At 55.0% G+C, this 15,911-nt stretch overlaps 1 protein-coding gene across 1 annotated transcript; it reads left to right on the top strand.

The window, feature by feature from the left end:
• Positions 1-5,012: 5,012 nt before the first annotated feature.
• Positions 5,013-15,890, top strand: VSIG10L2 (V-set and immunoglobulin domain containing 10 like 2). Its single transcript, XM_060605170.3, has 12 exons — positions 5,013-5,162; positions 7,090-7,440; positions 7,712-7,987; positions 8,713-8,988; positions 9,574-9,822; positions 10,515-10,775; positions 12,141-12,431; positions 13,103-13,399; positions 14,054-14,176; positions 14,472-14,496; positions 14,629-14,681; positions 14,827-15,890. Exons 1-12 carry the CDS (start codon positions 5,081-5,083, stop codon positions 14,922-14,924), a joined length of 2,382 nt encoding a protein of 793 aa, XP_060461153.3. The 5' UTR covers positions 5,013-5,080; the 3' UTR covers positions 14,925-15,890.
• The last annotated feature ends 21 nt before the right edge of the window (positions 15,891-15,911 follow it).

Genomic DNA, 15,911 nt, shown 5'->3' with positions numbered 1-15,911 from the left:
CCTCCTCCTCTCAGCCAGGAACACAGCGGGAGCCACCACCACTGCGGAGCCTCTGGCCCATTTCCTCTCCAGCCCTCAGCTCATCTCCTGCTGGGGTCCCCGAGGGCCTATGGCTGGCCTCTGACAAGGCACACATGGACACATGTGGAAAAGCCATTTTTTTTTCCAGGAGCATCTGCTTCCTCTGCTCCAGTCCAGCTGTCCCTATCCTTCCACATTCTGTTCAGGTTTCAGAATGAGGGTTCAAAATGGTCGCAACAGCCTGGAGAAGTCTGACGTGCCGCTGCCCACAGTGAGGCAGAAGTTTCCCAGAAAGTGAGGCAGCGGCCAGGAACCGCGAGCGCTCGTTGTAGCCGGACCACTACTTTGGCCAAAGACCCCGGGGAGCCCCGTGGAGCCACCATTTCCTCTCAGAATACTGAGTTCTGTCCAGGCTTCCTCCCGGGCCTAGGTGAGGACCCAAGAACACAGAAATAAATGTTAGCTGGATGGATCAGCAAAACTGTAACACAGTTTGTAACCGAGAGGGATTTTGAGTCTTCTTGTCAGAGAGAAAAGGAACCCAGCAGTTCCACGGGCTTCTGGCCAGCCCTGAGGGGACCGTCTCAGGTGGGGACAAACTGGAAAGTGCTCAAAGGTCATGGAGCTACAAGGAGAATGGGGGATCGATTCATCGGGGGAAAAAGTAGAGGGAATCTGAGCCCATTGGTAAAATGTGGATAGCAGTACTATCTCATGGAGTGTTGAAAACACCCAGCCCATGCAGCACATTCCTGGCGATAAATGGTATTATTATTTAGGTAGAGAATACAAGGACTGGACATGCTGTTTTCAAATTCTGAATGACTTTCATTTGGAAGAGGGATAGGAGTAATTTTGTGAAGTTTCGGGGGAAGAGCTCAACCCAGACAATAGCAGCGTCAGGAAGGCAGATTCTAGTTCACCCGAAACAGAAAGAGGGCAAGAATGAACGTTTATTGAGTGTATACTATGTGCTAGGGGCTTACAAGGTACTTGGTGTGTGTGGTCACGTCTTATCTGTCCAATAACTTGAGAAAGTAGTCATTATCATGCTCATTTTAAAGATGAGGACAAGGAAGTTCAGGGTATGTTGCTTGCCCGGGGTCATATAGCTACTGCAATGCCCACCCAAAGTTGGCCAATAGAAGGGGCTGAAGGGCCATCTCTCCAGAAGGCTACTGGAGGCCTCCTCTGCCATAAGGTGGGTCTCACTGACCCATTCAGAGCCCTCAGCCCTGGTTCTCCAAAATTTCAGCTCAAAATTCAAGAGTCTGGATCCCCAAGTCCATCCTTGTTACCTTCTGAGTTGAGCCAAGAGAACACTCCCGAGTTGGCCCCTCATCGCTCCTGTCTCTAGACCACCCCCTCCTCCTCCCTCCAGGATCTCCCAAAGCAATGACGCAGGTGCAGATGTGAGCCCTTGGGACCCAGGAAGGTTGTCAATGGAAGCCCCACAGTGAGGGGCCCTGCAAAGGACCTGGGCAGGAGGGGAGGATGCGAAGCAGGCACCGAAACACGGGGAGCCTACAGCCTCACCTGCCCCAGAGCCTGGGTACTGAGCATGCCCAGAGCAAAGCACAGTACCAGGTTACCCTGGCTTGGCTGATGCTCTTTGGGAAAGAGGGGAAAAGAGACAGGAAGGTGCCGTGCCATCAGTAGCACGATGCCTAGCACTTAGTAGATGTTCAAGAAATGTTTGTTGAATTAATTGTTGACTTTCTTCAGTTCAAGGGGCATAAATAATTTTAATAGACAGGCGCTATATATGCATAAGACCATTTATTTTTCTCAAGGAAACAATTATATAAATGAGACTGAGGCTCAGAGGGGTTAGTTACATGCCAAGATCACACGATAATGAAGAGGAAAAGCTGTATTCTGACCACTGCACTTTGCTGTCTCTCAAAAGCCTCTCCTGGCCCCTGTGCTCCCATAGCATCCGAGACAGGAGCCCTAGACCTGCTCGCCCATTCTGGTCATGCCTCCTCTTCCCTTCCAGACAGGACTGCAGCTCTGCCCTGGGTGAGTGGGTGGGGGCTGGGGGCGGTCAATTTTAGGTGTCAACTTCACAGAGCCACGGTGTGACAGATATTTGATCAAACATTATTCTGTGTGTGTCTGTGAGGATGTTTTCTGGATGCGATTCACATTTGAATGAGTGGACTGAGTCAAGCAGATTGACCCCCAACCCCACCATGTGGGTGGGCCTCATCCAATCAGTTGAAAGCCTGGGTGGAACACACAGGTGGACCTTCCCCCCAAATAAGAGAGAATTCTTCCTGTCTGACTGCTTTGAAGTGGGACATCAATCTTCTTCTGCCCTTGGACTTGGACTGAAGCATCAGCCTTTCTTGGGTCTCGAGCTTTCCAGTCTTCAAACTGGAACTCACACCACAGGCTCTCCTGGGCCTCCAGCTTGCTGACTACAGATCTGGGGAGTTGTCCACCCCCGTAATCATGTGAGCTAACTTCTTAAAAGAAATCTCTTTCTCGGGGCACCTGGGTGGGTTAAGCACCGGACTTCAGCTCAGTCATGATCTCATGGTTTGTGGGTTTGAGCCCCACATTGGGCTCTGTGCTGACAGCTCAGAGCCTGGAGCCTGCTTCGGATTCTGTGTCTCCCTCTCTCTCTGCCCCTCTCCCCTACTTGCACTCTGTTTCTCTCTCAAAAATAAACATTAAAAAAAATTAAAAAAAAAAAAAAGAAATCTCTTTCTCTGTAGACACACACATCCTATTGGTTCTGTTTCTCTGGAGAATCCTAATACACCTTCTTCCCTGACTCTCCCTTCCAGAATCTCCCTTACTAAGGAGGCAGAATGGGTTGGGGAGCACTGCCCACATCTTCTGTGATCTTTTTTTTTTTATTTTATTTTTTATTTTTTAAAATTTATATCCAAATTAGCATATAGTGCAACAATGATTTCAGGAGTAGGTTTCTTAGTGCCCCTTACCCATTTAGCCCATCCCCCCCTCCCACAACCCCTCCCGTAGCCCTCAGTTTGTTCTCCATATTTATGAGTCTCTTCTGTTTTGTCCCCCTCACTGCTTTTATATTATTTTTGTTTCCCTTCCCTTACGTTCATCTGTTTTGTCTCTTAAAGTCCTCATATGAGTGAAGTCATATGATTTTTGTCTTTCTCTGACTAATTTCACTTAGCATAATACCAGTTCCATCCAGTTCTATCCACATAGTTGCAAATGGCAAGATTTCATTCTTTTTGATTGCCGAGTAATACTCCATTGTATATATAAACCACATCTTCTTTATCCATTCATCCATCGATGGACATTTGGGCTCTTTCCATACTTTGGCTATTGTTGATAGTGCTGCTATAAACACGGGGGTGCATGTGTCCCTTTGAAACAGCACACCTGTATCCCGTGGATAAATGCCTAGTAGTGCAATTGCTGGGTCGTAGGGTAGTTCTGTTTTTAGTTTTTTGAGGAACCTCCATACTGTTTTCCAGAGTGGCTGCACCAGCTTGCATTCCCAACATCTTCTGTGACCTTGATGGGTGAGAAAAGGCTGGCTGCAGGGGTCAATTCCACACGCAGAAGAGGAACTTCTGGCTAACTTCAAGGCCAGCACAAAATCTTGCTGCAAGATCAAATATCCTTTAAGGTTTCCTGATTCACTCTGTCTGGATGCTCATGTTTTCTCTAAAGACAGGGCCTGTGGCCATCTTGAGGCAGACAGCAATGCCAGATCCCAAAGAATTTCTTTTGCTCCCAAAGGAACATTAAGATATTCCCAGTTTGGGGTGGGGGGTGGTCAAGAGGAGTGAGACATACGGACTGGTCAGTAGTGTCAGGAAAACATGCCGTCCCCGCTTTGTGGGAGCCCGACTCCCAGGGACCCTCCGTCATTCTGTTCAAAGCCCAGTTAGGAGGGAATAGAGGCTCATGACCCAAAGGAGGGCGTGGAAGGACCTTGGCCATGACTGAATGAAAGTGGGACAGGGGTCTGTCCACTAGCCTGGGGCAAGTGAGAAGCCGAGAGTGCCCCGGTGAGCACCTTGGAGCCCAGGAGGAGCCTGTGGGGCACTCAGCTCTAACGGCTTCTGTCCCAGCCGAGCCCTGATGAACCTGACACCAGATACCCCATCCCACTGGGGTGCGGGAATCTCACCCTATCCCTCACCCTGCACCAGAAGACCGAAAACGGACCTCATGTCAGGCTGTCTAGCAGAGACAGCTATGCAACAGGAAAGCTGGTCCGTGCTTCATAGATCAGATCCAGCCGGGAGTGTGAAGGACAGCACCAACTACACGCTGGGCGCCTGACCCAAGTATTTGCGTGCCTGTGTACGTGGATAGTTTGATGAACTGTAACCCCCACCCAAGTCAAGAAACAGGACTTTACTAGCACCTGAGAAGCACCCCCCCGTATGCGAATATAAGGTTTTTATCTGATATTCACAATAGCCTTAGAAAAAAGGTGTTATTATCCCACTTTATCTGCGAAGAAACTAAAGCTCAGAGAGGTTCAGAAATTTCCAGAAGTGTCATAGCTCGACAGTCAAACCCTAACTCTGGTGTTGTGTTGGACTCCTGAGCTCCTTCCAGCCCTCTACCAGCTTCTCCCAACAAAACAGGAGGAAAACACAAGGGGGGACGAAAGGCATTCAATGACGTGTTTTGATGTCCTTGTCCCTGAGGTCCGGAGGGCTGCATACGGGGGGGTTGTGTCGGGCAGGTGCTTGCACTTGATGTGGTTGGGCTGTTTTCAACTTTATGCTCAGCGACTCTCTAACGTTATGCTCTCACTGAAATAGAAATGCCAGGGGAGCTCGGGGCTGTCCCCGAGGTGTGTGCCCCAGCTAGGTCTTGCCCTCCCATCTCTGCATTATGGATGGAGTGAATCATCTGGTAAATAATTCACTTGTCATTGGGACAGTGAGGGTAACAGGAGAGCGGGATGGTGGTGTCGGAAGGCTGAGGTTGGCCACCCGAGCCAGACCCCCAATCCTTCCAGGGCTGGGCTTTGCTCTGGAGAGGGAGCTCCCGAGAGTCAGGCAGGAGCCCCACATGGACAGCCACCCAGGGAGATGAGACCATGGTGCGTCAGAGGGCTCTGCACAAAACGCTCAGTCTCCTGCTGCTGACACCCCTCTGCCTTCTGCATCGAGGGGCTTCGGGTGAGTGATACTCGGACCACCCCTCACAGGGGCCCATTCCCCCCTCACATCCTGTTACTTCTTCCTTTTCTTCTTTGGGATCCCCCTTTTACACTTTTGTGGCCATTCTGCCAAGTCCATCCACTTTGTTCATCTGCTAGGCCTTAACCAGCTCTCCCTGAGCGACCGCTATGTGCCAGGAGTGGGGGAGGCAGGGCCGGAACACCTTCAGAAGCCTGGGGTTATCCTGAGGGCCACTGTCGGGTTGTAAGCATGGAGTGACATGGTCAGATCTGGGCTTCCAAACGTTCCCCCCGCCCCCCGCTCTATTTTTTAATTTTTTTAATGTTTATTTATTTATTTATTTATTTAAAAAAATTTTTTTTTAATAACGTTTATTTATTTTTGAGATGGAGAGAGACAGAGCATGAACAGGGGAGGGGCAGAGAGAGAGGGAGACACAGAATTTGAAACAGGCCCCAGGCTCTGAGCTGTCAGCACAGAGCCTGACACGGGGCTCGAACTCACGGAGTGTGAGATCATGACCTGAGCTGAAGTCAGACGCTTAACCGACCAAGCCACCCAGGCACCCCAATGTTTATTTATTTTTGAGAGAGACAGATCATGAGCTGGGAGGGGCAGAGAGAGGGGGAGTCACAGGATCCAAAGCAGGCTCCAGGCTCTGAGCTGTCAGCAGAGAGCCGGATGCGAGTCTCGGACTCACAGACCACGAGACCGTGACCTGAGCCAGTCAGATGCTTAACTGAGCCACCCAGGCGCCCCCCCCCCCCCCAACATTCCCTTCAAGACAGGTGGTTTCCTGGGAGCTGAGAGCATCTGGAGATAGGCTAGGTGAGAGATGCTGGTAGCTGGGGCCACAGCAGTGTCCACAGGGTTGGAAAGAACCAGTTTCTGGGTTGTTTTGCTTCTCGCTCAAGTGAAGAGCAGAATTTGGCCCGTGATCCCTTCCCTCCAGCTCCGTGCCTGTCTTCTCTTCTGGCTGGAGAAGTTGACAGCTGTGGAAAGAGTCTGAGATTGGGAGCCAGGCTCCAATCCCAGCTCTACCACCTGCCATGTGGTTTTAGACCGTGATTTCGTGCTTCAGAGTCTCAGGGGATGCTATTATCGTTACAGGCAAGGTCAGCAGATATTCTGTGCCTTGCTTGTCTTCTGAGGTACTATCATCATCCACACGTGCCAAAGCCCAGCACAGTATCATTATTTGGCCACAGGAGACAGGAGAACATGAGCCTCAGGCAGATGCTGGGGCTCCGTACTAGGTCCTGAGCAGAAAAAAACACCCGTTGACAGCCTTACTCTGTGATGGCTGTTTAATGTCAACTCCCCGATAGACTGAAAGATCCACGAGAACCGGGTTGGGGCGGCTCGTCTGTCCTTGTAACCCTGGTGCCTGGTACAGAGCAGGTACTCTGTAATTAGCAGTTGATGCATGCGTGCTGGATGGGCTGATGGCAGGCTGGGGTCATCTTCCCTTTGCCGTAGTGGGTCTGGAATCCCCCTGGAATCTTTACACAGAGACCCCCACAGCCTCGATTAAACAGTGGCCGTGTAGATCTCCCATCTCGGGCTGATCATCAGACTGACTTCTAGATGCTTGTTAAAAATACAGATTCCTGGGCCCTGATGCCTGGGGATTCTGAGTCGGTGGTCTGAGATGAGGCCCAGGAATATGTATTTTTATCAGTCTTCCACAGTGGTCTGCCGGCACCCGGGGATGGGAACCTCAGCTCCAGTCTGTTCCCTGATCTCAGGCAAGGACTCCCCCAGGCTGCCTGCTCTGGCACGGCCACACAGGAAACTCCAAAGCTCCCTCAGACACTGTCGCTTCCCCACTAACTCCAAGGAGGAGAAGAAGGAAGGGCCCGAGGAGGGGAGGGAGGAGAGCCCAGCACAGCCCAGATGTCCTGAATTGCCACTCTGTCCGTAGGGCAGCCCCACTTGACACGCAGCGCCCCTGACGAGGAGGCCGCAGCCGTTCAAGGAGTGCGGGGCGGCTCTGTGGAGCTGGCCTGTGGCTCTGGGCCCGCCCCCCTGGTGGTCTTCTGGAGCTTCACTCCCCTGGGCTCGCTGATTCCCCGACCTGTGGCTGTCACCAATGGAGCAGAGTCCAAGGTGGAGGCCGGGGCCTCCGTGCTGGGGGCCGTGAGTCTTTGGAACAGCAGCCTGGTGCTTCAGGAGCTGCGGGAGGGCGCCCGTGGCCACTTCCTGTGCCAGGCCCTGCACGCGGCCGGTGGCCAGCTCCACACCACCTACTCCTACCACACTCTGGCCGTGCTGGGTGAGGAGCCTAGCTGGGACGGGTGACCTGGGTTGCTCTGCATGCTGTTTAGCCTCTATTTGCATGTGCTTCTCATTGCATTGGGCCGGGCCTAGGTTCCACTGGTCCTTGCCTCCGGGGGGGGCGAGAAAACCTGGGGTCCTAGGAAAGGGATGGTCAGGGCCCCATGGGCAGGCCAACCCCCAGCCAGCAAGGGCTGAGCCGTGAGACACAGCCGGGCATGGCCTGGGTCTGTGATAACAAACACAAGGCCTCTCCTTCCCCTGGCCAGTGCCCGTATCAAAGCCTCAGGTGAGACTGAGTGACCCATCCCCAGTGGAGGGGACCTCCGTGGTGGTCACATGTGCGTTACGGGAGGGCACAGAGCCTGTGACTTTTGCCTGGAGACATCAGGCACCTCGAGGCCCTGAGGAGGACCTGGTGGAGGTCACAGGGCAACTGCTTCAGCTGGACCCAGTCAACAGGACGCACCTGGGCTGGTACGCGTGCAGTGCCCACAACGCCGTCAACCGGCTGAGCAGTGATGGAAACTTCCTTGATGTCGTCTGTGAGTCAGATCGGTGGGTGTGGGGGGCACGTGGTCTGCACTCTGCCTCCTGCCACACCTCAGGGCCACCAGGAGGGCCACGGCCCTCTGAGAGGCTCCAGAAGGCAAGAACATCAGGGCACTGGGCCCGCTGGTACAAAATACAGGTCTAGGACAGGAGTTTTAACCTTTTCAAGCTCGTGGGCCCCTCTTCCCAGGAAAATGGGCATACGTTCAGAGTCACAATTTTATGCATATTTACGGTAAAGGGGATGGCCCACAGAGCCTGCCTTTGGGCTGAACCTGAAGGTCTCTCGGGACCAACTGAACCCTAAGGAAACAGGGAGGAGGGACACAATAGGGAGAGAGGGCAGCAAGTTGGTCCAAGTTGGTCCAAGTTGGACCACGTCAAAGGCCAACGGTCCCAGTCCCAAGAAGCCCCTCCATCCTGGGCAAACTGGGAAGGTTGGCACCCCCCTCCTGCCTAGCCAGCTCTTGTCGTACCCCAAACTCGGTCCCTCAGGGAAGCCTCCCACAGCCTAGGATGATTGCCTCCACGGACCCTGAACACCTACACTGGACGGTGCCTATGGCCCGCAGACTCTGAGCTCCTCGGGGGCCTAGCCCAGTGGTTGACATAGTAGGTCCATAGCACGAGCTTGTTGGATGGTGAGTCAGTGACGATTACACGAGTGAGTCAGGGAATGAAGACTGGAGAGATGTGACGAGTCTTCCTTGCCCCCCAGATGGTCCAGACAATCCTGTGATCACGGTGGAGCCACTGGGCTTGACCGAGGAGGGTTTCTGGGCCGGCGAGGGGGAAGAGGTGACCCTGAGCTGCCGGGCTGCATCCAACCCCCCTTGTCACTACGTGTGGCTCCGCGACCACACTCAGGTCCAAGTGGGGCCCGCCTACACCATCGCCAGCGCCAGCCGCGCCCACACAGGCCTGTACACCTGCCTGGCCCACAACAGCCGCCTGGACACCCACAGCCAGACCACCGTCAGGCTCACCATCTACTGTGAGTGTGGGGGAAGGGGCCGCTCAAAGCCAGGACCACCACAGCCCTGTGTTCTGGCAGACTCCAGGCGCCCTGTGGAAAGCGGTGTAGACGTTGTAGGGGAGGGAGGTGTGGGAGTCAGGAGGTGGAGAGCAGGGGGACAGGCTGAGAAAGCTGTGGGAAGGGACAGGGAGAGAGGAAGCCCCTGACCCTATGTCGACCTCATCCCCAAGTGATTCTTCCCACGGCCTTGGAGACTGAACTGAGGCACAGAGAAGGGTAGAGAAATGACCGTGAGGCAAAGCACCCAGTGGCAAAGAAGAGGCAATGGGGAAACTTCCCCTCTGGGGGCTTCCACGGGCCTCTGGGATTCCTCAGGGAATCTGAACTCCCGCTCACCCCGTCAGCTCCTGCCCCTGACCTGAGAGCGCAGCTCTTTGCTCTTCAGCCCCTCAGAGAAATCGAGTCGTTTCCCTCCCACCCACTTCTCGCTCCTTCTCCTACCCTTGACCCTGTGGCCTCCGGGCCTCTAAACTGGGCCCGGGGGCCACGGTGCCCTGGCAGCGGAGTCTGTCCAGCCCCATCCTCGCCCACTTCTCCGCCCAGATCCCCCTGAGGGGCAGCCCTCCTGTTCTGTGCTCCCCACCCTTGGGGCCGTGACCTTGGTCTGCGCCTGGCCGGGGGGGCTTCCAGCTGCCCGGCTGCGGTGGGAAGGGCCCCGGGGAACTGGCCCTGCTGCTCTCAGCAATGTCACCTGGAGTCGTGGCACCACCCAGCTCCCTAACGGCGGCGTTTTCACCTGTGCCGGCGAGCACCCAGCCCTGGCGCTGCCTGCCCTCTGCAGGATCACGCTGTGTGAGTGGACATAGGACACAGCAGGGCTCGGATGTTCCAGGCAGGGGCGTGGGTGGGAGCCAGGGGAGAGCCTTAGAGGAGCCCTGGGACCTGGGATGCGGCTCCAGATCGCAAACTCCAAGACTTGCCATGTAGCAAGGAGGTGGGCAGCACTCAGCTCTGACTCTTCCTTCCAACCTCCTCTCCACTCCAGCCGGGCGTCCAGCCACACTGCCCTGTCCTCCGCAGTTTGGGCTTGGAGCCCTGTGATGCCTTCCTGTCTCCCAGCCTCCAGGGTCAGCAGGCTGTCATTGACCTTACACCATGCTTCTACTGCCCTATTGCATGTTGGCCTTGAAATGTGCCTTTAGCTTTCTTCCCGCTTTGGAGATTTTTACCCACCCCCCAAGACCAAGTTCAGATGCCATCCTATCTTCAAAGTGCTTCTCCCTATAGCCCCACAAAGTTTGTCTTCCTACCTGTACTCTAGCATTCATCAAATTATATTGTCATTGTTTGCTTGGTGTCTGCCCTCACTATTTCTCTGGTACATGGCCAGCTCTCAATAATGATGAATGAGTGAACGAGTTACTGAGTCAATGGAGGAATGAGTGAGTGAGCAATAAATGAAGGAAGGAGGGGTGGGGTGGAGTAGGCCTACCAAGCCCTTCTTCCTCCTGTAGAGCCAGGCTGAGCCATTATTCCCTATCCAGGGGAACCCCTCCGGAGCCCCACCTGCTGGACCACAGCCACAGTTGGAGACCAGTTCATCGTGCTGAGCTGTGAGTGGCCTGGAGGCGAGCCCCGTGCCATGCTGAGCTGGCTGGATGGACAACAGCAACCCCTGGGCACCACTAGCCCCTCACTGGCCATCCACCTCCTGCATACCCAGGACGATCTGGCTGGCCGTGAGTTCACCTGCAGGGGCAGTCACCCACTCAGGGTCCCTGACCCCCACTGCCGGCTCCTGCTGGGTGAGTAGGGGCTGGTGGCTTGGTTCTGGGGCTGAGGTGGGAGAGCAGCCCTTTGGAATCGTGATGAGGGCCTCTGGGGGGGTGTCAGTGAGTCAGGAGACTGAGTCACCTCACCTCCCAGAACTCAAGTTGTTTCGATCCATAAAGTCAGGGGGTTTGGTCTGGGTCTGTGTTGCCCAATAAAAATAGGTGAGCCGTATATATAATTTAAAATTTTACATTTAAAAAAAGTACAAAGAAATAAGAGAAACATTTTATGGAACTCAATATATCCAACATATTATTACTTCGATGTTTAATAATAAACAATTATGAATGAGGTATCTTATTCTACTGCCCTCAAAATCCAGTGTATTTACTTACAACCCATCTCAGTGTGGTCTGGCCACCTTTCAAGTGTGCAACAGTCCCGTGTGACCAGGGGCTACCGCTATTGGGCAGCACCCTGTCTAGCCGGTGAGGGAATTCTGTCTCCCTCATTTGCATCAATTTGCATGAGGGAGTCTGTCTCCTTCATTTGCCTGAGGGATTCTGCCTCCCTCATTTGCATCAATTTGCATGAGAGGTGCCTGATTATATTCCTGCCTTGCATTAGTGTTTCAGGTGTCAGAGGTCTCTCTCTTCCTCTCTCACTGCTTCTATTTGTTTCGGTCTGGTTTCCTTCTCTGTCCTCATCTGGCCCTGCCAGTCCTTTTTATTGCCAACTCCGCGAAAAAGAGTTAAATACTGAAGTGAAAAATGTGAGAAAACACACAGTCACATATAGCAGTTCACACAAAATGATTTACATCTTGGTCTCCGGGGGCTTGGTGACAGCCTCCCTGGGTTCTCAGAAGGCCCTCATCTGGGAATATTTCCCTCCCTTATTATTCAGTCTTGGGGTTGGAAATTCTATCCTAGGAGATTCACTGACACCTGAAACTCTGGGTCTTTAGGACTCAGTCCATAAAAAGCATCTGCTCTGGGCCCAGCCCAATGCCCTGGGGGTGGGAGCTGGTGGGCTATTAGGGAGGTATTAGGAGGCCCCATGCCAGGTACTAGGAGGGAGCTGGTTAACACAGGGGTGAATAAGGCAGGGGCCCCACCTATAGGAGCTGAGACTAGAGTTGGGGCCTGAAGGCACACTGCTATTATCAAGAAATCTGGAAGCAGATTGTGGTAGGACTCTGGCATAGAACGGGATCCTGGAAGAGGCAGCAGACTGGCCCAAGACAAGCTTCACTGCCAACTCCACTGGCCCCATCTCTCCTCTGTTTCCCCTCCCTATCCCCTCCACTGCTGGCCAGCACCTTACCCCCAAGCCTTCCCACTAGCCCAGGCGCGGGGGACACCTTCCATCCAGCCTTACCCTCTCTGTCCCTGCAGAAGCCCCACAGGTGGCAGTGGCTAAGCCCCAGGTGTCCGTGCTGGAAGGGGGAGAGGCCTGGCTGGGGTGTGCCCTCCTGGGGGGCACGCCACCTGTCCAGCTCCTCTGGCTGGGACCCCGGCGACAGCAAGTGGAAGCTGGCCCTTCTGGATTCATGCTGCACCCTGAGGGGGCCCAGCTCCACCTTAGCATCCGGGACGCTGACCCAGCACGCCACAGGGGCTCCTACCAGTGCGTGGCTCGCAACGCCTTAGGGAACAGCAGTCGGAGCGTCCTGTTGGAGGTCCTGAGTGAGTGAGGGGTAGTGGGTGTTTGCGTGGCAAGGGGCACGGGGAAACCTCCAGCCGTAACCCTGCAGGTGGAAAGACGCAGGAATCCTCTGCTCCAAAATTTAAAAAAAAAAAAAAAAAAAAAAAAATTAATGTTCATTTTAGAGAGAAAGAGAGAGTGTGAGCGGGGGAGGGGCAGAGAGAGAGGGAGACAGAATCTGAAGGAGGCTCTAGGCTCTGAGCTGTCAGCACAGAGCCTGACGTGGGGCTTGAACTCACGAATCGCGAGATCCTGACCTGAGCCGACGTCGGATGCCCAACCGACTGAGCCACCCAGGGGCCCCCTCGGCTCCAAAATTTAGACCCGTTAACTCCTCAGGCACAGACAGGCCCTCAAAAGCGCAAACCCAGATGGGCTTATGTGAACGTGAACCTGATGAACCTGATGCGCTCTTGAATAAAGGCCAGCAGCACTCCATGCTGTCAGAATAACGTCCTCAGTTTGTAGGTGACGACACTAGGGCACCATAGACTGAAACTACACAGGACCGATCAGGTCTACAGACCTCAGTGTGGTGCCGCACTCCTGGCTCTCTCTCAACAACATTGGAATCAATTTGGGGGCGCAAGCACACCGACATATGTGGCTATAGGTGTGCAGGTGCCGTATGTGTCCCCGCCCTCACCCCCAGGATACCCAGCTCCTCCCAACGTCACCATCAGCCGCCTGACGTACGGGAGACACCGGAGGGAGGTGCAGCTGCAGTGGGCCGTCCAAGGCCCTGGGAACCTGACGGGCTTCCTGGTGCAGCGGAGGGCCAGTGTCCCGAGCCCAGGAGCTGGGGCTTGGGAGACAGCAGCCAGTGACATTGAGCCAGAGAGCAGGGGCCGGAGGCTGGGGGGCCTGGACCCAGGTGTCCGTTACGCCTTCCGCGTCCTGGCCCTGAATCACCACACGGCTGGACATCCCTCTGAGGTGAAGATACCAGGTGCCGGGGCTAGGGCCATGGAGGGACTCACCTTTTCTCCACCAAACCGAGCCCCGCTTCATTTTCCTCCTCACGGGGCCTCCCCTGCTCCTTTCCTCCGCCTCCCCCCCACTTGAAGTCCTCTCTCCTGGTCTTTTTCCTCTTCTCCACCCTCCCCTGCGGTAGTCACGGCTGTCTTTCCCATCCCTCCCTGGGAGGCTCCGGAGGCCCCGGGCCTAGGGGTAGGAGCCACAGTTCTGCTTGAATCCGGGGAAATAGGCAAGGGGGAGACACAGGATGCCGGTGATTTGAGAAGGGTAGGGGCCCAACTCTGTGCCTCAGTCTCACCTCCCGGGGCACAGGTGGGCTCTCAGCTTCCTGCTGCTCTGTCTCCGTCCCGGGAACTCCCTTTTTTCCTGGTGTCCTTCCCTTTGGCCCCAAGCTCCAAGATAACTGGCCTGTGGCCTTCAGTGCCACAAATGGGGGACTTGGCTGGGGACTCGAAAGCACGCAGAGCACCTCTTTCCTTGGGAAAGGCCTGACTTACAGATTCTCTGGGTCAAGTCTTGCTCTTGATTGCTCACCGCAGGGCATTGCCTGCATGCCGCCCCCTAAGCCATTGTCACGTTTCAGTAGTGGCACCAAAGCCATGTAACCAGCGCTCTCCCCTCCCAGCGGATCCACCCTTCAGCGCCTATCCAGCAGTGCTGGGTGCAGCGGGCACAGGAGTGGTGGTGGCAACGGTGGCCTCTCTACTGGTGTTCCAGTATGCTGCCCGGCACCCGGGGACCGTCCCCTGTGAGTGGAAAGCTGAAGGGCGGGGTTGCTTGAGTCCACAGGTGGCCAGGTCTAGACCTATCCAAGGAGAGACGCAGACTTCCCCTGGGCAAAGAGTCTAGGCTCTTCCTTAACTGTAACTTCTCCTCAATGCTAGCGGTTCATCCGGGCTCCAACCCCCAACCCCAGCCATCTGAGGCCATCCCCATCTATGTTCCCCAGTCTCTAATACAGGGCCTACGAAGGAAGGGAGGGCTACTCTCCAGGGACCTGTGGTGGATTGCTCAAGTTAACACCCCTTCTTTTCTTCCTACAGGCCTTGGTCGGTTGCTTGTTCCCATGTGAGTGTAGAACCCTCGTCCTTCTGGGCGGGGCGGGGAAGGGCGGTTGTGTGTTGGGATTTTCCTCTAACTGGAAAGGAAGGCTGGGGAACTGAGGCTGTCACTGACTTCACTCTCGCACTTCACCCTCAGGGAGCAAAATCATCAATATAGGGAGTCGAGGGAAGGCCTTGAGGAACAGGCAGGTAAGCATGCTTCCGTCCCAAGGACCACTCATGTGTAAGGACAGCAGTCCTGAGTTTCATGCATGAGGCTCAGTCTCTTGTCCTGCGAACAGGCGGGGATGCCCCCGAGGCATCGGTCTCCTCTGCTTGTGTCTGTCCTTGGTAGGCATTGAACCCCCACCCGCCACCCCAGGTGTGGAGCCTGTGCAAGAAGCCACGGATGCTCCAGTTAACGTCACCATCACTGTGACTGCAACCCCATGAGGCCCCAAGGGTTAGGTGCAAATACGCACGGGGACAGGTGGGAGTGGAAAGATCCCTCCGTGTAGTCGGCCCTAGAGCCAAGAAAGCGAAGACCCCAGCTGCCCCACCCCCTTCAACACCCAGCCTTCACAACCAGGACAAGGCTGCCGTGCCTCTGGAGGACTTGCTTCCAAGAGGAGTCCTGGCCCAGCTTGTGGAACCCGGAGGTGGAAGGATGAGGAAGACCCACAACTGGAGAAGAGACCAGGCGGGTGTCCGAGGGCCGGGGAGAAGGATGGTTCTGGGGACGGTGCCTGGCGCTCTGCCGAGCAAGCCAGCTGCTGGCGCACGAAGCCTGTGAACCGAGAAACTGCTAAATAAATCGTACGTGATGCTCTCACCGGTGGAGGCTTGTTTCAGTTGCAACTCCCACAGGGAGAGGCCGGCCCCAGCTTCAGCCGGGTTCTCCTACTGGCGGGAAGCTAGGAGATGGGAAGCAAGACCTGTAGGCAGGCGTGTGCTGCCTTCATTCCACTGTAGCAAGGAAGGTGCCCTTCTGGGAGTTCCTTACTTTCCAGATCTCGAATTCCTCCCCCAGGAACGCAAACTTCGGTTATGGGACCAGCTTAATCAGAGGGGTAGTGGAGCCACGTGCCAATGCCAGGGTCTTTGTCCGTCTCCGACCTTTGGTGCAGGAGTGTCGCAGAGTCTGCAGTGGTCACAGGGACACACAGTCGCTAGACTCCGGGAGTCTGTGCCGACACGACAGAGCAGAGGTATTCCAGATGCAGCTTCTTGCCACCAGGCCCCGGGGGATGCTGGCTGACAGGGGACCTTCCAGAGTCGTACCCTGTCAGCTGCCAGCATGACTCACTGGCTCCAGCGTGCGTGTGCATGTGTCTGAAATCTGGGGGAAACACAAACGAATGCTTGTTCAACTGGGCTACAAGAGTCAGGAGTCAGAGCTGCCTCCGCAGGGGACTCGGATGAGAAGAAACAGCAAGAGAG

Source organism: Panthera onca, chromosome D1 (genome assembly GCF_046562875.1).
Source record: "Panthera onca isolate mPanOnc1 chromosome D1, mPanOnc1 haplotype 2, whole genome shotgun sequence".
Classification (NCBI taxonomy): domain Eukaryota; kingdom Metazoa; phylum Chordata; class Mammalia; order Carnivora; family Felidae; genus Panthera; species Panthera onca.
This window is presented reverse-complemented; position numbering and strand designations above follow the sequence as displayed.

Excerpts from the sequence above, each read along its gene's own strand:
- VSIG10L2 (XM_060605170.3), top strand. The coding sequence starts at position 5,081 with ATGGTGCGTCAGAGGGCTCTGCACAAAACGCTCAGTCTCCTGCTGCTG. Across the intron at positions 8,989-9,573 it reads CGTCAGGCTCACCATCTACT|ATCCCCCTGAGGGGCAGCCC; the intron begins GTGAGTGTGGGG and ends TTCTCCGCCCAG. Across the intron at positions 13,400-14,053 it reads CTCTGAGGTGAAGATACCAG|CGGATCCACCCTTCAGCGCC; the intron begins GTGCCGGGGCTA and ends CTCCCCTCCCAG.